Below are 26,525 nucleotides of genomic sequence, written 5' to 3'. Positions count from 1 at the left end.
TATGCCCGTCTCCGTAGCGTGGCCAGATTGAAGGAAAAAAATAAATAAAACATGCGTCTCTGATATTGCTCAACAAGCCGGACCAAACATGGAGGCGGGCCGTAGTTTGACCACTCCTGCCGTAGATGCTGCTGCAGTTACACAAATGCTGGAAAACCTTCAGTCTTTACCAGACCTTCTGTGTGATGTGACTCCTTCAGGTGTCTACCTAAACCACTGCTCTGCTGTGTTCTTAGAGCAGAGCTCTGCTCACATGTTGCTCACCTCTGGACACGCCCATGTTGGGCCCCATCTTCAGGCGGGGGTGGATGTGGATGATGGTGCTCCACACCACGTCACAGGCGAAGTGTCCCGGGATGAAATGCATGGTGGCTGCAAGGTAGTCTCTGGCCTGGTAGCTCTCCTCTGTGCTGTAATCTGGAGGGGAAGGGGAAAGGTGAAACGCAGGTCATCTGGATGTTAAAGACCTTCAGGTTCCATCAACACAGAAACCTTCTCACCATCAGAGGTGTTGAGACTCTGCCGGCATAGAGTCTCATTCTTCCAGATGTCCTCCTCGCTCTCAGCCACCAGCAGACTGTTGCACACGTGGCTGTCATGAAGATCCTGCAGCAGCATCCTCTGCAAACAAAGAGCCACCGTCTCCTGTCACTTCACCTCACTTGAGGGAAGTTTTCCACACAAAAATCTGCCATTTGAGGGTAGAACTCTTCTGCAAAGGACACACAACTCGTGCAGACAGATCCTACTAAAGTATTCTGAGCTTTTCCCATTCAACATCCCAGGAAATCCATGTTCTTATGTTCATAACTCTGAGAAGATGCAGCTGATGCACCACCCGTGACCCACATCACTGCTTATGGGGTTGCCTGAAATCTACAATAGTCTAAAATGCTTTGATACACTTCAGGAACTCACTAAACAAAAAACAAAATAGAAACACTCTGGTTCAAATGATTCAATTAGTCTCCAACATACCTGGTTAACAAATCTACAGATTTCTCCAATCCTCCTGACCATAAGCTGATGCAGCTTCAAGAACTCTGGTACATCCTGATCCTCCTCCTTCTTCTCCAGCTCCTCCCTGCCTACTGACGAACACCTGGAGAAGTTGGGAAATGTCAGGAGAGACTACAAAGACGCGAGTGTTGGTGATCAGAGTGGCTGGCTGACCTGGCGTGTGAGTAGACTTTCACTCTGTCCTGGTGAATCTTCACAATCAGCCAAAAGTCAGGCATCAGTGGGGCCCGGCATTCTTGATCATCAGAGGCGGGACTCTCGCATTCTGAGTCGCTGCTACCGCCATCGTAACCTTCAGAGGGAGGAGGAGGACATCAGGGATGAAGAATATCTGATTAACGTAGACTTAGAGAGAAACTTTTAAAGATGAGTCGCTGCTTTCTGCATTTCAGATCCTCAAAGTCCTCTAATCTCCTCCAGAGTTTCTGACCTCCGCAGGAATCTGGGGGCAGCTTTGAAACTTCTTTCCTCTGGTGGAGCTGCAGCTGACTTACCTGTTCTTCCAGCGGAGTTCCTCATCTTTGCACACATACTTAAACCTAATGCATAAAGGCTCACGTGTGTGTGCTCTCAGGACTCACCCCGCATGTCGGAGTCCAGACTACCTTGGCTGGAGACCACGCTCTGCACGCGGCTCGGCCGCAGTCTGATGCTGGCTGAGGAAACAGAGGAGGAGGATGACTTTTCCTCCAGCGGCTCCCGAGAGATGATGAGCTTCATCGCTCAGACCTGCAGGGTTCTTTTCAGTTTTTTGTTTTCTGTTCAGGACTGCACATGAGGCCGTGCACGAACGGGTGTGCACATGTATGTGTTAGTATACAGGTATAAAACACAGCATGTGGGTGTGGACCTGTGAATGTGCGAGCATGCATGTCTATGAGTGTGCAAGTGGATGTAAAAGTGTTAGAGAGTCTCTATGGGTGTGTGTCAGAGTGTGTAGGTTTGAGAGCATGCACGTGTGCGAGTGCATTTATGAGTGTGTGAACATGCACGTGTCAGAATGCACATATGAATGTGTGAGCATGCACGTTTCAGAGCATGTACGTTTCAAAGTGCAAATGTGAGGGCATCTTTGAGCGTGTGAGCGTTCATTTATAGCACTCAGCTCAATGAACAAAACAAAAATGTCCAAACTCTCCACAAGGTTGAGTTTTATTGAACACTTCTTAAACTCCATAACATAAAATTAAGGTTAACGTTCTAACTTAGATCACATAATCTTCAGTTTTACTTAAATTGGTTGAACCAAAAATGAATACACCCTGCAACAAAAACTTCTTCATCTAGTATTTTGTATGAGCACCGTGATTTTTAAGGACAGCACCAAGTCTTCTAGGTGTGGAATGAACAAGTTGGCGACATATTGCAACATCTTTCTTTTTCCATTTTTCAAGAAGAACATATGGTGTTGGAAAAGTGCTCGACAACAATGTGCATGAAGTAATGGCAGCATCTTCACCTTCAGTATAGAGCCGTACATTGTTGAGTTCCTGATGGTTCATGATGCAGCACTCATGCAGCCCCACATAAGGACACTGCCACCATGTTTCACTGTAGGCACCAGGCATTTTTCTTTGAAATCCGCACCTTTGCGACGCCATACAGGCCTACTGGACACCTCTTAAATGAATCCTTAGACTCACCTTATGTTGAATGCCTGTTAATTAGAATTTTGTAGTCTTAAGTCTGGCTTTTCTCCCAACACTGTGACGGGGATGTACTCATTTTTGCAACATGGGCTTATTTCATTTGTTTAATTCATCACGTTTTTGCGTGTGCACATCAACATAGCTTGTTTGTAATCAATGACCCACCTTTGTGGGAGTATTTTGTGGTCTAGTATTTCACACAAAAAGTTGATTCTGACAAATGTAGTGGGGTGTACCCATTTATTCTGAGCACTGTATGAGTGTTGAAGTGTGCACTTTTGAGAGCATACATGTTGGCGTGCATGTAGTTTAATGCAGAGTGCCGAACTCACTGTTGGAGGACGAGTGCACGGACTCAGCCAGGCTAACACTGGACGCCGTCTTGGGGGTGGGGTCTGACTCAGCGCCACCGTCACTCTCAAGCTGGAGACTGCCGGCCAGATATTTGTCTCTGGCGCTGCCACTGTCCTCCCCCTCCAGCTTTGAAGGCCCCATCACTTCACTGGATTCTGCCAGCGCCTCCCTTGAAACGTCTGCAGCGATGCCCGCGGACCTCCTGTCCTCGCTCTGCAGATCGATGGAAAGAGGTGTCACGCTCGTGCACAGCTCACTCCGCGGGGGCGCTGAATTTTTCTAATCATGACAGTACTGGACCTCGCTGTCAGCCAGAATGTCCACTTCACTTTCCAGCACCGCCTCCTCCATGTGGCTTTCAGAGCTACGGGCGTCTGTGGGCGGATCCATGGGTGGGGGTGGTTTCGTAGTGCTTTCCATCAGCCTCTGTGGGCGGAGTCTTTTCTGGGACACGTAGTAGAATCCATGTGGCTCTCTGTTGAGCACATAGCCACATAAGGAGGTTCTGCAGAACTCCTGCAGAATCACATGAGGTTCTGTCAAAGCATTGAAGAACTTTTCATGAGAGCAAAATGTGTCAGACTGCATCAGAACATTGGTTGCAAGAACCACAACAGGTCTGTGTGACTCCATCATCAGGAACTCAGACCGGTTCTGGTCAAGTTCTAGGTTCCAATTTGAACCCTAAACGATTCACTGAGTCAAACGGATCAGGCTCTGAGCTGAAAACCAGTTCACTTTGGAATACAACAGCAGGGATGAGAAACACCGGGCTACCGTTCTGATCGCAGGTTCTGGATCTTTGTGTAAAACCAGAACCATCTGTTCAACAGATGGTTGAACATGAACAACATCTGTTCGTGTTGAACATGAACATGAACAGATGGTTCTGGTTTACAGATAAATTCAATGCAAAGAAACTCTGAAGGCAGCTGTTGCTCTTCACTTTCAGGTTCTTGCCTCCTTGAAATTTTCCAGAGACTGTTCGGGTCCAAAGACGAACTGGAGTGGGACCTCCTCGCGGTGACAGTGGCTCCGCCCACTAGAGCGCGACACATGCTCTGCAACCTTCTGTAAAGTGGCTGAGTCAATGACACGCGAGTGACGCAGGGCGGAGACGATCTCATCCTCCAGCAGCCAGCGGATCTGAAGCAGAACCAGAACACAACGTAAATGGACCTGAGGGTTTAAATTGGAGCTTCTGATGTTCCCACTCTTCCCCAATAAACATAAGAAGTGAAGAACCCGGTTCACCTCGTCCATCGTGGCCAGAACTGCAAACTTGTGCTGAGGTGGGAGTTTGGATAGCGGGTCAGCAGAGACTCTGAAGGGTGAGGAGCAACATGACAGAGTGAAGACAGTTTGGAGTTTTAGGAATCGGTCAAGTCAATGACTCACCCATCAAGTCCCGCCCCCCTTGGGCCGTCCAGCGCCCCCATCAGCTCCTCGTCAGAGCGGTAGGAGGAAGGCTGTCCCGGGGAGCGGTTCAGGGACACGCTGCTCTCCGACGTGTACCTGGACACAAACACAAACATGATCAGACTACTGCACGCGCTCAGTTCCAACTTCACAGTTAAAAACGGGTGGTATTGTTGAACGTGTAATATCTGTTTATTATTGCCAAATGAGCATGCCTGTCCAAAACAAAACAGGACTGAATTTACGAGGTTTGAATCTATATCAGTGACACAAACTTCAGAGACCATCAAGGCAAAATTCTGTAGCTCGTGACCTGACATGGCTAAAAAAAAGAATTAAATTATTCACACAAATTAGGATTTTGGGAACTAAATACTTTCATAGTGATAATTCGTTTCCACTGAATAATTACATTGTTCCCAGGAAATCCAAATTCATTCCATATTTTTGATTTAATAAATCAAATCATTTCACAACTTTTAGCTGCTAATTTAGCCATTTAGCATTGGTTAGCATTTCTTAGTTTCACTTTACCTATATTCGAATTTGCATCCTACCCCCTAACTACTAAAAATCTATATAGTGCGGGATTAACTACTGCCCTGGATTTTAATAGTAATTCGGACACCATAAATGGTCACTATTCTTTTTTAAATGGCAAATATGACATCACTGATTTCCTGAATTAAAACCTCATCAATACGAGCGTTTTATGAGGGTTTTTTATGAATCTACTGTGTTCTGATGATGAAAATGTTGAAGGTTTATTCAAAAAAAAAAAAACTTTTTTTTTTCCAAAAATCTTTTAAACACAATGCATTGTGGTCTATATTCGCCAATCTCGTGAGCATCGAATCACACTGGTTTTTCGCAGAGATTTCTGGGAAATTTCTCGATTTTGGTATTGTAGACTCAGACCGCACTACAAAATTGGTAAACACACTACCTGTTGCACTATATAGTGTGTAGTGAAGGAATTTGGACACCACCTAAGCCTTTTAGCTTCCCAAACAAATTAAGAGCTTACGAGAATTCTTTTTGACCAAACTAAATAAAAACTTTACTCTTCTGTCTCAAATATGTAGGGGATAATTGGCAACGAAGAGTGCATTATTAGAAATTAACGCACACCATGGAAGCCTGAAGTGCGTTCATTTCTGATGATGCACACTCGAGGGACATTGACCCGCTTTTACCATTATCACAGACAAAAGAAATAAATATTCAATCCGTTTTTTGTACTTTATCCTTGTTATTTTTTCAGTTTAGATCGTTTTTTTCACAAAAAGTGGACTATTTGTTACGTGCTGCGGCTTATTGTCACGGTAACATGACAATGAGCTGAGACCTCGACTGCAGCCACAAAGGAATTTTCCCAATGGGTTAAATAAAGCATCAGTTCAGAGAGAATGTTCACCTCTTACCGCTTGTTTTTGTCCAAATGATGAAGCTAAAGAATGTTTAAAAGAAGCCAGAGATATAGAACATTTAAGCTATTTGACCTGAACTTTTTTAGGTGTGCATTATCACATTTTAATCCACGTCCAGCAGCCAATCAATCAAAATTTACCCGGACCATAGTAACCTTTTTGTTCATTCAGAACGGTTCTGCTTCTATCAACTTATCAGTTTTTCTGGATCCCTCTTTTTTCCTGTCACTACTTCTTAAGTCCACTCAAGACCGACCTCTACGTGATTTCTGCTAAAGAAAACTGCAAAAAACTCACGTGAAAATGAGCAAAAACAGCCAAATTCCTTCATAAACTCTGACAGAAGTGTCTTTTCCCTGGAGGTTAAACAAGAGAGTAGAAGGGTGGAGGACGTGCAGCGTCTGAGTGGAGCGCTGACCTGTTGTGATGGAAATCCGTCATGACGTCGATCTCCAGCGGCAGTGTCAGAACAAAGATGTCCAGAGTGACGGAGAGCTCGTTCAGATCAACCGACTGCAGGGCATCTGGATTCTCCAGGCAGGAGAACACCTCCCCTGCAGAAGTACAACAATGAGCTCCTTCCTTACCTCATGGGAGGGAGGGGGGAGGACACGACGACTCACCGAGGCAGGTGGGTAGTGTGCGGATAGGCATGGAGCCATGGCTGCTCTTCATGTTTACCGAGCAGGTGACATGGACGAAGAGCGGCGGCAGGTCCAGCTGCGGGCATTCGGCGTCCAGCAAAGAGTCCCCCTCCAGGATGCTAAAAGAATCCTGGTCCTGGTTTACAGTGTTGGAGTCTGACAGGGAGCGCTCGTCGCCCTCGTCAAGAGAGTTAGCGGCGAGATGCTCTTCATACTCCACCACCAGGTCTGTGTCGCTCTCCGTCAGGATGGGGGCGGCTTCTGCACACAAGAGTCAGGATGATCCTCCTAAAATCTTAAAGCCCCAAAGACTCGTTACAAAACTGAAGATGACCTCGCTTTCCAAGCAGTAGCCAGGGGCCATAGCCTATCCGACAATGTTGAGTCTTTTAGGAAAGAGATGAAGACGCGGCTTTTAAGTTAATTGTTCTGTATCTTGTTATATTTATTGTTTTAATCTGTTTCTCTGTCCTTTACTGTTTTACTCTGTAAAGCACTTTGTGATTGTATCTGTGAAAAGTCTTATAATTGTAAAGTTTTCTTACTTACTCTTCTAAATGGTAGACTCCCATTGAACTTCAACAACAGCCACAGGAGATCAAACGTAAGCTCATGCAACCCCCCCCCCCCCCCCCCCATTTTTTTTCTTAAACATTAAGAACTTTCAGAAAAAACTACCTTTTTACTTTCTGTGACTTTAGGTGACGTAAAATATAAACAAGTGTTTAGTGGGACTTCAGGTCAAATACAAATCGAAGTGATCAGTGCAGATGGTAAAGCCATAGAAGAAAAAATCAGAAGTGAAGTGAAAAAAGTTCGTCTGTGATGGTCGAATGAGACGACAGACTTGACTAACGCTGCACAGAGGGCGATGAAATGATAAATATCATACTAAATAACGTATGTGGTTACTTTCACTGTTTTTTGCTAGCTGTAGTTGCATAATGAGATTTGATTTATTTAAAAGCATTGATTTTGGCTACAGGAATTTTCACTATGCAATGCAAAGCTCGTTTCTGCATCGTAAAATGATTAATAAGGGGGTTGAGTGATTCGGACGCAGCCCTACTGAAGGCTCGGGTGAGTAATGCATGATCCTCCACTGCGTTAGACTAACGTAAAATATATTAACTATTATATGGAAAGTGAGGTCATGTCATAGAAAATGTCAACAATGTATGAACAAAATAAAGCTTTACATTGTCACAATATGCTGAGTAAACTAAAGACACAAAATTCAACTGGATTGTGAGATCTGCCGTGAGGCTGCGCTCCGTGTGCTGCTTCACCCCACAGCCTGCACGAAAAATGACCAAGAAATACACAGATTTTAGGGAAATTAAAGATGAAATGATAAATAACTGGCATTTAAGAAACAGATTAGTGGAAACATATTATATTATTATTTGCTCATGATGGCGAGGACGATGACGTGTGGTACTGTCTCACGAGTCTTCCATGAATGCACGTCCCTGGTTGAAAAGTATCATGGAGAGGAATAAAAACTGCCAAACCTGCCAAAATGATGTCAACCCGCAACCCAAGGCTGTTATTACCCGCAAATTCAAAACTGACATCACTGTTGAAAAATCAGGAGAACAGCCCGTACCGTCCTCAGTGGCGGGCTCCGCCTCCGACACCACCTCCCCTTCAGGTCTTTGCTGGAACTCTTCGTCCTCAGAGTTCTCCTAAAAACAAAAGGTGGTGAAGAAGGTCCTACATGAATCAAGAGAAGCAGATATTTTACACAAGACAACCTGACCTCTTTCTTGGACGATGGGGGGCAGTAGAAGAAGTAGTGGGGGTTGGAGGGAACACTCTGGAAATGCTGGGACAGAATCTCCATGAATTTATCCTGTTGGGCCAAACATTGAACAACATTAGTTTAACACGAAGCTTTGTGGAGTTTTGGGGAAAAAGACGAAAACAAACAAGCACAAATATTTACGCCAAACAGCACAAGGAGGTTCAGGCTTTTGATCCCTATGGAGCCAGAACTGAGAATTTAGTTTCAAACCATTAACTTTTGGTTTTCACCTCTAGCTTGTGTATTGTACTTGTACCTTGTTATGTTTTGTAACTTGCACATATTTAAAAAATACAGGTTTCATGTCTAAGGTTTCAGGCAACAGGTATAAAACAAAACCTACAAAATATGTTTTACCATATCTGTCATGCCTTGAAGAAGAATGAGTGGTGAATTTTGGTGAGAGGAGGGTAGGGCTCTGCACTGCTCTAGATCACATGATTACATTCACACAGTGGGTAGAACTCTCACACTTCCTGAAAATATAAGTAATGTTATAAACACTAAAAATTTTATTTTCTGTGAAGAGCATTATTATCTCTATAATTTGATTTGATTTGATTTAAAATAGTTTATTTCAAGCAATCAAAGCAAGAATAATGTACAAAACAACAGAATAATCCCACCCCTGTTCTACCGTAACCATTTTAATTACATGATTTATCATTATCCGGTTCATAACTCTTTATTTTAATAATACCCATGGAATTTTGGTGTTATTTAACCCTTAGCCGTCCTGCCAAGCATCTGTGAGATCAGTAGAGCTGAGACGGTGTGGGGGTTTTGATCACCACGGTGATGAAGCAGCAGGGGGCGCAGTGTCGCAGTTAACTGCAGGGGGCGGAGCGGAGCTATCTAATATAAGGAGGAAACTGATCATTGTTTCATTTTGGGCTGGGGACTGACTGGATTTTTCTAGAACAACAGGGACCAGCGTTGTCTAAACATTGCAGAAACTATGCGGTACACTGGGAAAGTCCCGCCTGCCACCGCGTCACTGAATAGAAACTTCTGCGTCTAGGAAAATATGAACATGATGTCTTTCACACCCCAAACCTAAACAGCTGATCTGTGTGATTCTTTTGGGGGGCTCCTTCGTTTGGGGGCGCTGCAGGCCAAACACAGGCCAGATATATTTTCATTTTGCTGGCATCACTTCTGCTCCATCATCCCCACCCCTCCCAGGTGAAGCCTCTACCTGGATGATGCTGTGCAGATCTGGATACACCTCACAGTCTGGTTCTGTGTGCAGCAAGACCAGAGGGAACTCCTGGGTTCTGGTTTCATTCAGGATGGGTGGAGATGTGGGAGAAGATGCTTTTTCTGTGGATTCAGCCTCACCTGTGTCCTCCACCTCAACACTGCAGCCACAAACAAACAAACAAACAGAAAAACAGTTCATCATGACTTTAAAGAGACATTCTATTTAAGCCTAAGCATGTTCAAACGCTGGCTTCTGTCCTGAATTTATGACAGCAGAACAATCCCACACCATCAGCCCTCTCCATCTGTCATCTGGCGTTTCAGGTGTTTCCCAGGAAAAACCTGGAACGCCAGGAGCACCTGAAGGAGCAGCTGCAGGACTGCTGCAGACAGTGGAGTCTGGGGTTCCTTCAGAGGAATTTTTGGACCTCCACCACATCTTGGTTTAGTTTCAGTCACAGACTGATCTGTCAACAATGATCCTCGTCTTGCAGAATGAAGGGTGAGGCTGTGAGTCCTCCCCCATACTTTTGTGGTTTGTCTTGTTTTGTTCTTGACTATTCAGAGATTATAAATTATTTCCTCACTGCAAAAGTTGCATTTCAAAATTATAGGGTTTTTTTCTTCATCTTTTAAAATAAAGAATAAGATTTGAAGATAATCTGTTTCCTGATCTTTAATAATAAAAACATCACCCACTACTGGAGACAAATCAGTTAACATAAACAAATCAGTTCAGAAATCTCTAAAAATACAATAAATATTGTATAAAAGTGACTTTAAATCAAAACCTCAACAACTATGTTAACTTCATCTAATGCATGGCTGACTCATCCTTCCACACTGAATACAGACGATTGGAATTTCCTTTTAAAACTTGAGTTTTTGTTGTTGTTTCAGAGATGTGAACCAAACTCACCTAAAAGAGGACGACAATCCCACTGTGGTCTCTGCTTGCTGCTCCTCCCCCTCTCCAATCACGAAGGAGGCGGGGCCTCTGTGGGACCTCGCCAAAAGCTTACCGCCCTCTGAAGACAGCCGAATGTGTCCACAGAGGGTCTGGAGGAAGGCGGTGATGTCGATCTCCTGCAGAGACTCCTCACAGTAGTCCATGGCCATCAGGACGTCCTGGGAGCTGATGCTGCAGGACTGCTGCAAACTGCGGTACACACCTGAGGAGCAGGGGAGGTGTGAGGGGGGCATTGCTGTAGGGCTGTTTGCTCACCGTGGGAGGGGCAGCTCACCCTTCACGTAGCTCTGGTGGTAATGTTCCTGCAGCAAGTTGCAGAAGGTGACCAGCTCTTTGTTTTTGTGGGGCAGAGCAAGCAGATCAGTCCAGGAAGACAGACTGCTGCGGTCCTGGGACAGAGACCTGACGGGGAGGGGACTTTAAGTCAGAGGAACACAGAGAGGCTCCTAAATAAAAACAGCAAAGCTGCTCCTCCACAGCGAAGCTTCAGGCTGAGGTTTGGACCTTCTGCCTGAGTGGTGTGACCTCAGTTGCGACCTGGTGCTTCATCTCAGGTTTGGGGTAAATTACCTGAGGAAGATGTCTGGGGGCTGCCGGCTGGCGTGGGGGTGTACCAGCTGCTCCTTCAGGTGCTCCAGCGAGCAGTTGTAGACGTAAATGGGACACCTGAGCGAGCTGCCATCACTGCCACTCTGCTGGGACTCCTGCCTGCTGAAGCTGATGTGCAGGTCTGCTTTAGGGGGCTCCAAGAACTGGACACCGTCTTTTTCTCCTCCCACATCTGGAGAAGGCGGAACAAAAGATCACTACACTGAAAGACAGACGTTCAGACCAGGAAAGCCTGATGTACCTGAGACGAAGGTCCGTGTGTCCAAGTCAGACGGCCTACAGTCCATGCTGTCGTTGTCCAGACTTAGGGGATCCATAGATGAGGCGGGGCCCTCCCATTGAGGAGACATGAGAGGGGACCTGCTGCCTGAGCGTCTCCGCAGCTTACAGGCTGGACCCAGGCCGGACTCAGAACCCTGCAGGCCCCCGGTGGAGCTGGACAGGGATTCGGTCTGAGACCTGATGCTGGGGGTCAAGGTGTCGTCCTCCTGGATGCTTGTGTTGCTCCGAGGATCCGCGTCCCCCACCATCAAAACCAAAACATCTGCAGAGGTTTGAGCTCTTATCGTGAACCATGGCGAGCTTCTTCATCAGGTTAGACTCAAAGACGTACCTGCAAAGCTGGCAGGCAGAAAGGTGAGGAGGAGCTGCAGGGGGCTCAGATACTTGACGTAGCACCTCCACTGAGCCGAGGAGGTGCTCCTCTGAAGCAGCAGGGGGTCCTCTTCCACCAGATCTTCATTGCTGAAACTCTGAGACACACAAGCTCTGTGCTTATGGAAGAAGAGTTAAGACAGCAGAGGGGGGTCGTCTATCTCTACGTCTGCTGCCGGATTAATGCTTCTTAGGTTCTTTTTGGCCTCTACACTTGGTTTCCACATCATCTTTGTTGTTGAGATGATTTAATGACACTTTTATTTGATGTCTTCGATAACCAGACATATGTTATCTTCCATTACAACATTGAAATATAAAAACCGTATTTTTATGTTTACGGTCTACAGTAATCCAGTTCTTCCAGCAGCTGGTTACCATGATAGGAAGTGGGTGAGATAGTTAAACTGACCACTGCATAAAAAGGTCGCGTGTTGCAGATAAAGTTGCCTCATTGCTTTGAGCAGACATGAACTCAGGAGGAGGCACAGCTGCAGAGCAGATAGGACTTCCTAGGCTGACACTCTTTTACAGTTCGTGCCCAGTGCGAGGCAAACAGATACAGAACGCCACGGCATTTACTCCTACTGATGTGGGCGAGGGAAGTCACGCATGCGCTCACAGGATGTGGTCGACCTCTGCGAGGCCGGTCAGCGGTCAGAGCTTGGGGACGGCACCAGAGCGATCCGATACCAAAACAGGCGTGCTTAACACAGCTGTTAACAACGGCTGCATTTCCAGAGTCGTCCAGGATCCTCAGCAACTTCTACAGCTGCACGGTGGAGAGCGCCATAACCAGCTGCATCACAGCGTGATACGGCAACACTATTGTTGCAGACCGCGGTCGCATCAGACAGATTGATCTGTCTGATGCAAGTTTTACATCGAGTCAAATCAAACTCTATCTTTAAAAAATCATTTCAAAATGATATAAATCGATTATAATGCATATTGGAAAATAGCATTTGGGTTGAGGCACCATTTATTTCAGGTTTATTTTACTGTAAAATAAAAACGACCAAGTACCATCACAGCAGACAACACACATGTGATGTCAGCTAAAACGGATCAGTCCATCATTCCAGTCCAATGTGTGGAAACTCTTTGATTTCAGCAAAGTCATGTGACCATCCAGTGTTCTAAGAATGTTCCCTTTGGATGTGGAAAAACAACAGCGCACTGAACTTTAGGAAACTAAAATGTGAATGGATCTGACATTCATTCTAGTTTACTGGTTTGTTTGGACACATATTTCATTTACACTTAATGATCTTGAAGAAATCCAGGAATCTGGAAAACTTCACTGTTCAGTAGCAGGAATTTCTGTCTGAGTCACACTGGTGGAAGTTTTGGATAAAGATGTTCTGGATCCATTTGAGATCAGTGAACTGGATCGTCAAAAATAAATTAATATCAACTATGAATCGGATCAAAATAAGGAATGTCCTCCTTTATCCTGGGGGTTCAGGTGGGACTCTGTGATGTGTGTGTGTGTGTGTGGAGGGGGGGTCCTGTTACCTGCAGAGTACTGGTGGATCCCATCACCTCCCGGCTGCTGCCCGGGGTGTGCACAGACGTCACCGTGTCCTGCCTCTCTGCAAGCTTCACTCCCCCTTCTGACACAAAAACAGACTGTGACTCAGGGGTCCAGTAGAGGGCGCTAGGCGGCTGGAGTTCTGCTTGAGACTAGACCTTTGAAGGGGGGCAAAGCAAAGGGAGCCTCGTGGCCGTCCCGCTCCCGTGATAAGATGTGCTGCATGAAAGCGGCGTGGTCAGCAGCCCCAAGTGGGACCTCCCTGTCGCTCAGCTCGTGCTCGAGGCTGTTGTGGAGGAGGCCGAGCAGGAGTTCATTGGGTAAGGTGGGGGTGCCGTGAAGCTGCTCCTCTGTCTCTGGAGCTGGTTCACACACGAGGAAGACTCAGCTCAGAATTCGACACGGCAACTGGGATGAAGATGGGTACTGTACCTGCTGCGAAGGTGAGAAAGAACAGCTCCACCTGCTGACAGCTTGGAAGTAGCTGAATGAGGTCAAACTGGAAGGGAACCGTGTGGACGCTGCCATCCGAAGCCTGGACCCCCCCTGAAAAAGCAGACACTTGTCAAACAGCAGCACAAATACCAAAGGATCCCTGACGAGATCCAAACACTGTGAAATGTGTGCAGCTGATTATACAGACACGTTTAATCGTCTGCCGTCAATTTCTTAATAGAGGTTAACAAATTCAAATTGACAGAACCCAAAGATTTTGTGAAATTTTAACCATTTTAAATATTCAGTTTTATTTCTAAAACTGCTTCATAGACGAATCCTCAACGTTGCATCAGAGCCTATGGGGGGGGGGGGGGGGGGGGGTTTGTGTGGGTGTGTGGTGGGGTGCCTAGGTTTTTAATGTCTCTGCCTGAGGGCCACAGAGGAAAATGAGTCATTGCAGCAGCTTCTAGATCAGGGGTGGGCAATTCCAGGCCTCGAGGGCCGGTGTGTCTGCATGATTTCCAGACATCCTTGCCATACTCATGGCTGATTACCTGGTTCAGGTGTGTCCAGCCAATCAGAACATGCCAGAGCATGGTATGCTGGAAAACATGCAGGAATGCGGCCCTCAGTGCCCACCTCTGGTCTAGATGGTTGATCATCTGCTGTTTTAACATAATCAACCAATCATCAGTTAATTAGTTAACGGATTAGGACCCTTCAAGTCTTCACACGAGCTGCGTGACGTTCTGTCTGACTTTAAAGTGGGCCAAGGGTACCATGCGTATCCTGAGGAGCAGCTGGCAGCGAGCAGACCTGCTCCTTGTTCTGACACAGCTGGATCAGGTACTCGAAGGTCATCATGGTGGACATGCAGGCCAAGTCTTTGGGGAAGATCTGCAATGACACAGCGGCTCAGCTACGACTGAAACACACACAGATTCTGCCGGACTGTGAGAACCAGGAGCTGCTGCTTCCTTTGACTCACAGCCTGAGGAATCTCCTGATACTGGAGGCCCTGGAAATGCCGGTTCTGGTCTGTGCATCTGACTACAGTGCCGCTCTGTGGCTCCACCCAGCACTCCGTCACCAGGTTGAGCTCGGTGTCAGGCTCCACAGCCTCCACCTCAGTGTCGTTATCCTCATCAGTTGAAAAGCTAAAGGTCCAGTAGAAAGAGGATCAAACCCGAAAATCTGATCATTCAGAACCCGACCGCGCCTAAGGAATGAACAAAGGCTGAGTGTCCCACCTGTCCTTGGTGGAGGTGGAGTGTGGAGGAAACAGGATGTACTGAATAGTGCAGGAGTGGCTCTCTGAGTCGGATGTCCCTGAAGTTACCTGACCACACAGAAGAGAAATGATGCACACAGGAACCAAAACAGTCAAAAAGAGAAGTCAAAGCAGCTCACCTGCATGGGCAGTTCCATCACCAAGTTGATGATGCCCTCCACACTGGCAGCAAAGTGGAAGCCCTCTGAGATTCGGACCCTAAGCAAAAAGAACACCATGAGGCCCATGTCTGTTAACAAAGGTAAGATTTGAGTTTGTCAACAGTCGTCTCTGTCACTGTTTGTGTTTGTCAATGTTTGTGTTTGTCAACAGTTGTCTCTGTCACTGTTTGTGTTTGTCAATGTTTGTGTTTGTCAACAGTTGTCTCTGTCACTGTTTGTGTTTGTCAATGTTTGTGTTTGTCAACAGTTGTCTCTGTGTTTGTCAATGTTTTCCTTCGTGTTGGTCAATGTTTGTTCGTGTGTGACAATATTTCTTTGTGTTCGACAACATTTGTCTCTGTCAATGTTTGTGTTTGTCAACGTTTGTCTTTGCATTTGTATCTTTGTTTTTTAACAGTTGTCTCTGTGTTTGTTGATGTTTTTCTTTGTGTTGGTCAATATTTGTCTCTGTGTTAACATTTGTCTTTGCGTTTGTAGACAATTCCCTTTTTTGGTTTTCAACACTTGTTTGTGTTTGTCAACATTTGTCTCCGTTTTTATCAACGTTTGTCTTTGTGTTTGTCCACATTTCTTCCAGGGGGGTATTCCAGGAAGCATGTTTAAACTTGCCTGACTTTAACCCTGAACTCTGGCTGAAATCCGCCTGAACTTGCTTACTCTGGGTATGTTGGTTCCAAAAGACCGGATATGAGTTATATGAGGAAACCCGTGGAGAAAAAAAAGTGAGCGCTATACTCCAGTGAGACGGAGTCTGAGATTTTAATGACGGCTTATGAAGATTATACGTCCATCAAAAAAGTAACACGGCTGCATCATCAAAAGAAAGAGTTTCTGCTTGTAGTAGAAGAACGGACAAAGTAAACGCACGAGTTTCTGATCCTATTTTCATTTTCATGTGACGCATATATAAATATATAACTTATCCAACTTAAATGAATTACTTCTATTGGTAACAAGTAATTGAGTTAAATTTGTTCAACCTAATTTCTTACGTCTATAAAACTCAATAATTGTTTATACAACTCAAATTTACATATTTATCTAACTAAATGTAATATTACTCCAATTCAATTTCTATCTAAATTTTATAGTATTCCTTGAACTCTCATATGTCTAAGTTTGAGCCTGCAGATATACTCATTTTTATAACAATAAAATGAATGACACAAAACAGATTAAAACCATGCAACCATTTGCCATATCTCTGAATTTATCAATACACCCCTACACAGTAGGGGTGCTATATAAACTCTTCATGCTTTCCCTTCCTCTCACTCATGGTGCAGAAAGAATTCAACATAACTGGACAAAATAACTAGACAAAACACAGTAAAACAGCTAAACAACTAAACACATTTGGTCAAAAACCCACACTTGAACCCAAATCCATCCAGACAGGCAAAGGGAATGGTATCCCACAATCCCTTGCGGTGCCGATCTAACAGCAGCACCAAAGTTACACCTACTTAATTGAATTAATTTGAATGAAAGTAAAATAACTGTCTAATAACTACGTGTTATTTTTAAGCTGACTTAAATAAAAAAAAAAAAGATTTATCTTAACTGAAGCAAATAACTAAGTTAGATCAAAGTTAAAAAGTTTATTTTTCCAACATCCAGTGGATGTTGGAAAAATAATCCAGTGGATGTTGGTGTGATCACCCTCTCACGGTGGAAAAAGTATTATCTGAGCTTCTTCATCCACTAAATCATCTTCAAATGGACACGCCATGCTCCTTCACCTCTCTGAAAACAAACTAACCTTCAACTAAACCTGCTCCAGACCAGGTTATGTTCAGAGCATGAGTTGCTATGGCAACTTGTCATACCCTGAAACATACCTCTGTTTTTGGAACCGAAAGTTGAAGTTATCAACCTTCTTAGCCTCAAACTTACCGGGGTAACTAGCATAACCTGGTTTCTGGAATACCCCCTTGTTTTCTAATCTTTGTCAGTGTTTGTCAACGTTTGTCTTTGAGTCGGTTTAGATGATCAGATGTCATGACAAAAGGAAAAATGTGTCTTTGGGTTTGTTAGAACTTATGTCTAATTTTGTTCATGTTTGTCATTGTGTTCATCAATGGTTGTCTTCTTGCTTGTTGTATTTAATGTTTGTTCTCTTTTTGTCAACATTTGTTTACTGTTGTTTCTGTTTCTGTTTGCAGTCTCCTCACTCAGAGAGCATGGACAGGATGTGCGCGATAGCCTGCATAGTGACGGCCGCTCCGTGTCCGCTCTGTACCGCCCACACCCAGCGTTGGTGCAGAAAGTAGCGCGACAGCGAGGCCAGGGTGGAGGATGCAGTCCGGCTGGCTGCCATGCTGAGAGCTGTGCCACTGCCAGAAGGGGGCGAGAAGTTCTCCAGGCTAAATATGAAGGGAGTCCTGAAGTCCAGAGGCAGCTTCTCGTACCTGCAAAAATCACAGACAGACCGACACTCAGCCAGGTGAAGATGAGGTCTGAGCAGAAACAAGGAGCTGCACAGAAACTCACCGAATCAGCAGCTTTTCCAGAGGCTTGCTAAGCACCACCACACACGGTCTGTCTGACAGGGCCGGCTTAGCTGCAGGAGATGAGGTCACTTTGGATGGGGACGGGTGGCCCACCATCTTCCTCTTGGTTTTGGGTGTGGCTTCTTTGTTCTGAATGCGGTGAGGGAAGCGGAGCTTCAGGATTTGCTCTCGCAGCTCATCCACAATCTGCAGGCAGGACAGAGGACACTCAAGACCAGCTGACCCATCCAGCCCCCCAGCATTAAAGGAGATTCTAGCTTGATACCTTGTTTCTAACAAAGGCCGGTGTGCCGATTGGGAACCCCAGACGAAGGACCATGCAGGGGGTCTTAGAGATGACACGGACCAAGTAAAAAGAGGTGGGGGGCTGGTCGGAGGAGCTGCAGGTCATCAGAAAGATAAGATTTGGTCAGGTGATCCTACCCCCCCCCCCCTCCCATGGCTGACTCACCTGTAGATGAGTTTCACGTAGGAGTAACCTTCTACCAGCACAAAGCTGCTGCAGTCCTTCAGCAGTGACGTCAGCGCAGAGTGGGAGATGCGACACTGGATAGTGCTGTAGCGGCCGTTGTTCCCAGCTGTGTGCAAATGTTTGGGTACAGGCCTGGAGGCACCGAAAGAGAAACATCAGGTCAAATCCAACCACAGACCTTAGGAAATGCAGAACCAGTCAAGACATGGAGTAAGTTTTTTGAAGTTCTGTTTGTTTAAAGCTACATTCACAGAATCTTTGTAGAAAAGACGCAGCAATTGAGCATGCATCAAAAGTTAAACCGTTGACCAGTCAGGGGCTTAGATGTGGCAGTGGCGTTTGGAAAGCGTCTTTTGTAAAACAAGAAAGTTCCAACCTGTTGAGTTTGTGCCCTGCCAGTATTATACGACACCAAGTCTTTCAGACAGTGGTGGGAAAGAAAAGGTCTGGAGCAAGATGCACGAGATTTTCACTGCTTTGACATTTCGCATAAAGCCTCTTCCAACTGAAGGTGGCAGACACATGCTAGTACATCGTGTTCCAAAGTGTGTGGTCAAAAAGACAAAAAATCTTTGTTTTTCAATAAAACGTATGGAGGATATTGTGTCTTGGGGCTCTTCGGATCACTGACATCAATGTCAGACTCCAGTGATAGTTAGTTTGGAAGGTGAGTTTAATTAAAGGAAAAACTTCTCAAGAAGGACGTTCCACATTATCAAGCAATATGAGAAAGACAAAGGTGTTGAAAAGCGTAAAATAGTTGAATTGACAAGGTATCAAAGCCTGGATATTTCACAAAAACGTAAGTGTTGTCATCGCACTTTTAAGAGATTTGAGGCTGATAGGATATAAAAATGAATCAATGAATCAATTTCTATTCATAAGATTGAATCAGGCTGATCTGTCTGAGTCAGAATCGAATTGACATATCATTAAAAAAAATCAGGATTAGATAAATCGATATTCAAATTGATCTTGAAAAATACCATTTAGATTGAAACCCAGAAAGTTTATTGTACTATAACATAAAAACGACAAAGTAACATCACAGCAGACAACACACATGTGAAGTCAGCAAAAACTGATCAGTCCATCATTCCAGTCCATTGTGTGGAAACACTTTGAATTTATCAAGGACATGTGACCATCCAGTGTTCTAGAATGTTCCCTTTGGATTCTAAAAGTTTTCAAATAGAATAAAATGAGATTTTTTTTTACGGAAGACATTGTTTGAATTGACCAACAAGATAAGAGGACAAGCCCTCCATCCCAAGTCTTAGAAATCAATCAGACAGGATTAGGTAACAGGACGGCGGGCTTTAGAGCATAGCACACGTTGTTGATTCCTGTTGTCGAGGATTGTGGGTGTGTGAGGGTGCAATCTCACACAAACTGGTAGTTTGAAAACGTTTCGGTAGGCGACCCAAACAGCCCCACCGAGGATTTTAATCCAGCAGTAGGCAACTCAAGGCCTCAGGGCCGATGTGTCTGCATGTTTTCCAGATAACTGCGCCCTTCTTCATGGCTGACTACCTGCATCAGGTGTGTCCAGACAATTAGGACATGACAGACCAGGGAATGTTAAAAAAACAAGCAGGAATGTGGCCGTCTGTGCCCACCCGTCATCGTGTCACCCAGAACATGCAGTCACATCAGAAAAACCTCTGATTCAAACAGACGGGGGTTTTCCTCACAGGTCGTGCTCCAGGATGATCACGATACGGTGCATGTGCAGCCATCTCTGCCAGAAGGTGGCGTCCATGGAGAGGATGGGCTTCCAGTACGACGCAAACTGGACCTGAGTGGAGTCTTTGGAGCCGCTGTGCTGCAGGGACAGAACCTGAGGAGGAGAAAACGGCGAGGTCTCATCCTGACCTGCTGGTGAGGTCAACAGGGATAGGAAATCACAATACCGGAGTGGTGGATCCAGGGGGGATGTAGAACAGGGGCACTCCGTTCTTGGTGCTCTCTGGGATAGTGTAGTTCTCAGGAACTGAGTTGAAGGATTGCAGATGCACCAACATCTGATCGGTCTGGTTGATGCTAAACACCAGGCAGGAAGCAAAGTATCAGGAACAGCTGAAGCTCTGACGAGTTCCCGCCCCTGACGGAGGGCCCACCTCTGCAGGGTGTTCCAGAAGCGGCGGATGACGGAGGTCCGGAAGGGGCTGGTGATAGGCTTCCTCTGTGTGCAGCTGATGTCGTGCAGAATGTCGTAGCTGCCCTCCATCGTGACCTCCACCCGGGTGCTCCTCTTGGAGGGGTCCAGCGGCCATGGCGCCGTGGCCAGGTACTCGATGTGCATGTTGTGCTTCCACAGCAGAACCAGCTTCACCTCCAGCTGTGTCCCTCCTGCAGAAAGCATCGGAGTCAGAATAGAACCGGCTGGAGAGGATTCTGAGCAGCAGGAGCTCACCTTTGGTGAGGCTGACGTCTCTAATGGTGTAACCTTCCCGCAGGCGCACAGACACCACGCTGACCAGATGAGCATGGACCTCCTTTTCCGTGTGCTTCTTCCTCCTCATCACTAGGGCGGGGTTGCCGCTGGCTGACACCAGGTGCTCGTTGAAGAGTTTATGCTGCGGAACTGGACAAGTCAGAAGTTGTCAGGTTGACCATGAGATTCCCTCGGCCTTCATGAGGAACATCGTCAGAATCAGGCTCCATCATGATCAAAGTCTGCATCTTTAAAATGACTGTTTTTAATCAGTGAAATTGATTTTTCTAGGCCGGTCTCTCACCGCAGAAATACTCTGAGTTCAGGGACTCTGGAGTCTTCAGGAAAGAGTAAGTCAGGAAGGCTTTGTGGTAGATGTTCATCTCCTGGCCGGCGGGGTCCAGGTCCGGACAGCTGGGCAGGTACGATCCGAAGGTGGCCAACGAGATGAACTTCATCAGCTCAACGTTTGGGATGTACCCGAAGCTGCAGTCATAGGAGTAAGTCCCGCCCACCTGGTGAGAGGCAAACAATGCTAGAATTCACAGGCGCTGACCCTGGAGGTCTGCTGAGGTTCTGATGCCACCTGCACAAAGGAGCACGCCACAGTTCCACTCCTGAGCTGGTTCAGCAGAGTTTCGCAAACAGCCACGTCGGGAACGCTCGTCACGCCGTCAGTGATGATGATGATCCCTGCAGGACAAAGAGGAGATGAAGAACCCCACCTCTGCTGCAGCAGAACCCTGGACTCCATCTCCACAGAAGAAGATCTGTAGAGAGGAACTGAAGGAGGAATTACTCCAGACATCCGCCTCAGAGCTGATCTAAGGACCCAGCACTTCTTCTTCTTCTGGGGTGGGAGAGTTTTCTAGCCTCCTCAACAAGGTACTGCAGCTTTGTGCCAAGTTGGCAGATACTGTAATAATGTAGATTGTGGTGCTTTATGCAGCATTAGACTCCTGTTGGTCAGTCAGCTGATGTGGTCCACATGCACACTGGGAGAGCATCAGAAAGAGCAGGAGCAGCTGCAGCTTCACCCACCTGCGCTGGAGTTGGGTGGCAGCAGCTGGAGGGCCAGGATCCCCTGACGAATCATGCTGACCAGACCCACGTCAGCCGTCACCATGGATGTGCTCTGCTGCAGCTCCTCTGAGGTGCCGTTGCCTTGGAGACCACTGCTGTGGGTCGCATCCTTCAGCTGCTAAGATAAACATCAAGACTTGGTACCCAAAGAGAGGTCAGGAGACCATCCTTATGGTTGTCCCCACTAGTAACCAAGCAACCAACTCAACACCTCTAGACAACTTCTGGTGAGGAACTTTCGGTGAGGGACAAATCAGCAGCTCAGACTATGAAGGAGCTTCAAAGCAGGATAAGACTGGTCAGATTTCACTGAGGTCGTTCTCGTGCATGTGTTGAGTTAATGAAGTCACATGCACATCTTCACTTAAGTTCTCGCTACTCCGTTAAAGCTCCTTCTGCTGGAGCTCCTCCTCTGAAGCCTGCGGACCAACCTGCTCCTGCTGCTGATGTAGGACCTCTGCGATGCTGCTCTCCAGCGCCCTCAGCTGCTGGTAGATCTGATGCAGGAACTCGCTCAGGTGCTTCCTGTCCAGCTGACACCCTTGAACCAGAACCTACAGAGAAGACCAAACGGTCAGATTTCCGGCTTCCAGTTTAAGCCCCTCCCAGAGCAGAAGCTCTGAACCTGGTGTGAGGTAAGGCCGATGATGGAGGAGTATGCCATGATGGTGATAAAGATCTTGGGATGGAAGAGCTGGTTGGTTCCGGGGACTTTGAAGGGCTGAGCCAGTCCAGCCAAACATCTGGAGAGTGCGTGGAACACCTCGTCAAAGATCATCTCTCCGGTGCCATCGTCCTGCAGTACAGAAGCAGAAGCATGACTGCCGCACTGCACGACCATGTCTGTGATCTCCAAGGACCACAGTCTCTCAGAAGAACTCTGACCCATTCAGCAGAGGATCTTCTCACTGACTTTACACCTGACAGACAGAATTAGCCCCCCCTGATAAACCCCTCATAGATCTGCTCTGATCTACTCCTCATTCATCCCACATCCTCAGTTATCTCTTCATCAGGCTCTTCATCTTTAAAGCAGTGTCAGCCCCCCAGCATTGATCTTTCCTTTGAACTTCTGTGTTTCTCTAAACAAAAAACAACCTCGTACATAAATAAAATGCTAACAGGAAACGTGGAAGAACACCGGTTACCATGACAACCAGATGTGGGAGATGCAGACGTTTTCATTAAAACTGTCCTCCTGACGGGCAAATGGTGCAGGAAGTCTTACCACGATCCCAGTGGACGGGCTCAGGTCCAGCTCGATGATGAAGCGGTACCTCCGGGCCAAAAAGGTGGCCCGGGTGGAGGGCTTCAGGATGCAGGGGCGGGTGCTGGGGGACAGGTCCAGCTGCCATCCTTTGGGCAAGACACTTAGTAGGTCCAGCTCATTTTCTGAGTTCAGCTGGAAATAAAGAAGATAACATCTGGATCCTTCAAAACCAGAACCAATGCTGGATCAAGCTGATTCTGCACGTAGAACAAGCATCTATTGGCGTCCCTCAGGGATCAGTATTCAGATCACTGACATAAATAGGAACGATCCTTCATATTCAGTGGTTGCAACTGTACTAGGATGACACTGCAGTTTATGGTCCCGCTGTTAGCTTGACTCAGCAGCTGCTAAACTACTAAACTTGAGTTTGTACCCAAGGCTGTTTATGTGTGGTTTATTTAAACATGGATGTGTGAAGTGAGCATCAACGAATAGCCATGATCCCTTCACATCATCCGTCGTTAAATTAGCAGGTCAACTTCTAAAATTTTGAACCCTCAGAGTTCTTATCATGACCTGGTGGGTTCAAAGGTTCACATGGTCACCAGAAGAGACTTGCAAAGTGTCTGTCCAACACTCAAAGAAGCTCCAGAACTCACCACCTCTGGCGCCGAGGACGGCCAGACCACCTGATTGAGTCTTCCCAGGAACCAGGCCAGCCGCACGTTCCTGGAGATCCGGTAGTCCTCCTTCATGAGGAGGTAAACATGGTCCGCTTCTTCCACCTGACCAAAGCAGAACCATGGTCAGTGTGTGAGAGCACGTGACTACAAGACAAACAAACACTGCCCCACCAACCCGTCACTCATCCAGGTCAGCAAATCAAGCCCCCCCTAAAAACTTCCTAATCTGTAGTTCTCTATCATCAGGCTGTTCCTGGATTTCTCTGAAAACCATCCAGATGATGCATCAAGATTTCTGATGACACATTTCTGCAGTTAGACTCTCTTCGTGGCTTCCTGTCAGATCAGATGCCGAAATCACACAAACTTTGAACGGAAAAACTCCATCTTATCTCAAACAGTAGTTCCATGCATTCAAAAGCAGAACTGTTCTCTCAGTCTGCAAGATAAAGATTCCTGGTTGTTTCTTAGAATTTCCTAAAGTAGAATGCATCAGAACCGTCAGCTATCAGTTTGGAAGGCAGACACCGTCTCTGCCGTTAAAGACCGCAAACTTTCCGGTGAACGCGCATGTAAAGTAACTCGGATCCACGCTGCTGGTTATGAAGTTATGTTACCTCTGCGTCCGCCCTGTCCGCCATACCGCGCGCGCAGAGGAAGGTTCGGTTTGGGACATAAACACCTGATCAGGAGGGCTACAGGTCACGTGCTACTGTCCGCGTTACTTCTTCTGCCTCTACTTCCGCTCCTGAGCTTCAGAATAAAATAGTGAGCGGGTCTCTGTTTTTTTTTAATCTATAAAAAGATTTTGAGTTCAAAATGACATTTTTTTTCAAACACCTATGACATATAGTCATGTCTTCAATACATTCATTCTTCAAAGTGACATCTGATTTTGTACATGTTTTGTTTGTTAGTCGAAAACCATGTTTATATTTAGCCACGACGTCTTCATATTTAAACAGTATAAAATGTTATTTTTGTTTAGATTCTACAAAATTAACTTGTACGTACAATTAAAAAATATAAATACCACAAGTTTCCCTTTAAAGTGAGAACCTTTCAACTTTCCTTTAGTGCTTTTATTTTGTTTTTGTCTTTTTATCCGGAAGTGCAATTTTTGAAGAAAAAACTTTATTAGCAAATATTGCATATACAAAATACCAAACATTGACACTTCACACTATGTGCAAAGACAAATGTTCACATTTACAAGGAAAATGAACAAAAATGTCAAAAGCCATAGTAATAGCAATAAACAGGTTAAGAAAATAAAAATAAAACAAAAATAATAAAGGTAAAGGAGTCTGTTCAAGTTTCAAAAGTGACCATGTTTCAACTGTTCTAACAAGTAGGTTAACTGTATAAATTTTCTCTGCATTAAATCTACCTTGTATAAAACATCCAAAAATAATATATTCGTAGAATAATTTACAGTTTTCACATGGATGGGTTGTTATAAAATGAGTCAAATCTTTCCAAAAGATAAGGGCACAGTTTCTGGTGAGGAATGGTAAAACGGACAATTTATGTCCAAACCATTTTTAAATTTGGTTTTAAAAAGGTTTTTCACAGGGTGAAATTTGTGAATAAGTTTGATTTTTTTTATTTTATTTTATTGCTGATGAAATATTTATGGGCCAGAGAACAAACTCTTTCCCACCGAATTCTACAACCAAACCTATTCTAGTAAGAGATAACAAGGGGTTTTGTGGCAATCTCATTCTGAAACAGTGAACGGATGCTTTGAACTGAAAAACTTAGCTTTCCACACCATAATTCTGTTAATTTGGGAGGAGAACATGAAGAATTTGATGGAGAACTGCTACACAAAAGCCAACACATCTTGGGATGGCTCCAATAACCAATGCTAACTCTGCAGGTGAGGCATGCAGATTATAGGTGGACAGAAACTCAACGTATGACATCAGGTTCCTTGTGGATTAATCAGCTGTGTCACAAGAGAAATGTTCTTTTTAAACCAATTTTCGAGAAAAATATTCTTGTTTTTGTAAAGAATATCTGCTTTATTCCACATATAGTAGCGCTGAGGAGAAAAATTATGTTTGTAGATCAGAGTCCATGCTTATAAAACTGCTTATTAAAGTTATACAATTTTAAAAGAATTGTATCTATTTTAAAGTTAAATAAAAGAAGAAATCGCAGACCTCCAAGCTTATCAAATACATATTTTGGTATGAAATTCCAAAATGAAGTTTCACTAAGAAATGTTATGGACATTGTTTAGAGTGGAGAAGGCAAGAAAGTCAAGTCCTCCATTTTTTGATGAATTATATTTTCATACATAGTGTATTCTATTTCTCTAAAGGAAATTAAAAAGTATCCGATCAACCCTATTTGCATTTTTACTGTCCAGAGATACTGAGGAAGGAATGTAGACTAGTCTGGAAATTCTTTCTGCTTTTGCTAAGAGAGCACAACCGTTTATTGAAAGATTATGCTGTAGCCAACGATTAAACTTATTTTGTGCTTTTGCAATCATAGGATTAAAGTTGATCAGTTCTCTTTGTTTTTGATCTTTAGTTATCTGCAATCCCAATTATGTTAATATTTATTTGACTACTACACTATTTATGTTTGAATTATTGCATCCAGGTGTTATCAAAGATTAAAAACGGAAACAAACAAAAAACAAAGAATATAATGACAATAAAAAACGCGAAAGGTAAAACGTTGAGTGCAAAAATATATATATACATTGTTTTAATTGATGAAACTGTTTTTGAGTCTAAAGAAACAGAAGTATCTGTTGTGGAAACAAATACACAAAACACTTATAAAAACTAAAACCCAAACTGAAAACTGAATAAATAAGGGGCTTTAAAGAACACATTTCTGGAAGAAAAAAAAGAAAAGTTAATGACATGAAAAAAAACAGACTTGTTGGAGAGAATATAAGGAGAATAAAAAAACCTACAGG

At 45.0% G+C, this 26,525-nt stretch overlaps 1 protein-coding gene across 7 annotated transcripts in view; it reads right to left on the bottom strand.

The window, feature by feature from the left end:
* The window catches only part of szt2 (SZT2 subunit of KICSTOR complex), a 62,379-nt gene extending 38,044 nt beyond the window's left edge, over positions 1-24,335 (bottom strand). For 5 of the 7 annotated variants that reach the window (XR_013655491.1, XM_023954046.2, XM_023954049.2 and 2 more), the window contains exons 1-43: positions 24,202-24,335; positions 23,561-23,686; positions 22,917-23,090; positions 22,314-22,484; positions 22,120-22,242; positions 21,647-21,806; positions 21,192-21,298; positions 20,910-21,120; positions 20,585-20,755; positions 20,289-20,520; positions 20,082-20,211; positions 19,863-20,008; positions 18,148-18,300; positions 17,962-18,076; positions 17,677-17,882; positions 17,358-17,594; positions 15,142-15,220; positions 14,982-15,070; positions 14,720-14,888; positions 14,511-14,628; positions 13,726-13,839; positions 13,452-13,655; positions 13,278-13,375; positions 11,719-11,857; positions 11,347-11,649; positions 11,067-11,277; positions 10,771-10,898; positions 10,446-10,698; positions 9,522-9,684; positions 8,279-8,371; positions 8,126-8,204; positions 6,496-6,777; positions 6,291-6,426; positions 4,422-4,538; positions 4,278-4,347; positions 3,984-4,169; positions 3,324-3,539; positions 3,002-3,236; positions 1,602-1,676; positions 1,174-1,312; positions 979-1,102; positions 501-621; positions 265-417 (exon numbers count right to left, since the gene is read on the bottom strand). Coding sequence is in view for 6 of the 7 variants with exons in the window: in XM_023954046.2 (XP_023809814.1) it covers positions 265-417; positions 501-621; positions 979-1,102; positions 1,174-1,312; positions 1,602-1,676; positions 3,002-3,236; positions 3,324-3,539; positions 3,984-4,169; positions 4,278-4,347; positions 4,422-4,538; positions 6,291-6,426; positions 6,496-6,777; positions 8,126-8,204; positions 8,279-8,371; positions 9,522-9,684; positions 10,446-10,698; positions 10,771-10,898; positions 11,067-11,277; positions 11,347-11,649; positions 11,719-11,857; positions 13,278-13,375; positions 13,452-13,655; positions 13,726-13,839; positions 14,511-14,628; positions 14,720-14,888; positions 14,982-15,070; positions 15,142-15,220; positions 17,358-17,594; positions 17,677-17,882; positions 17,962-18,076; positions 18,148-18,300; positions 19,863-20,008; positions 20,082-20,211; positions 20,289-20,520; positions 20,585-20,755; positions 20,910-21,120; positions 21,192-21,298; positions 21,647-21,806; positions 22,120-22,242; positions 22,314-22,484; positions 22,917-23,090; positions 23,561-23,686; positions 24,202-24,225 (6,580 nt within the window). In the remaining variant the exon portion in view is untranslated. The remainder of the gene's footprint in view (positions 1-264; positions 418-500; positions 622-978; positions 1,103-1,173; positions 1,313-1,601; positions 1,677-3,001; positions 3,237-3,323; positions 3,540-3,983; positions 4,170-4,277; positions 4,348-4,421; positions 4,539-6,290; positions 6,427-6,495; positions 6,778-8,125; positions 8,205-8,278; positions 8,372-9,521; positions 9,685-10,445; positions 10,699-10,770; positions 10,899-11,066; positions 11,278-11,346; positions 11,650-11,718; positions 11,858-13,277; positions 13,376-13,451; positions 13,656-13,725; positions 13,840-14,510; positions 14,629-14,719; positions 14,889-14,981; positions 15,071-15,141; positions 15,221-17,357; positions 17,595-17,676; positions 17,883-17,961; positions 18,077-18,147; positions 18,301-19,862; positions 20,009-20,081; positions 20,212-20,288; positions 20,521-20,584; positions 20,756-20,909; positions 21,121-21,191; positions 21,299-21,646; positions 21,807-22,119; positions 22,243-22,313; positions 22,485-22,916; positions 23,091-23,560; positions 23,687-24,201) is intronic. The other 2 variants (XM_023954047.2, XM_078945685.1) reach the window with 1 other exon arrangement.
* Between the last annotated feature and the right edge of the window lie 2,190 nt (positions 24,336-26,525).

Source organism: Oryzias latipes, chromosome 4, assembly GCF_053564925.1.
Source record: "Oryzias latipes strain Hd-rR chromosome 4, Olatipes_Hd-rR_3.1".
Taxonomy (NCBI): domain Eukaryota; kingdom Metazoa; phylum Chordata; class Actinopteri; order Beloniformes; family Adrianichthyidae; genus Oryzias; species Oryzias latipes.
The sequence above is the reverse complement of the archived record's forward strand: the minus strand, read 5'-3'. Positions and strand labels throughout refer to the sequence as shown.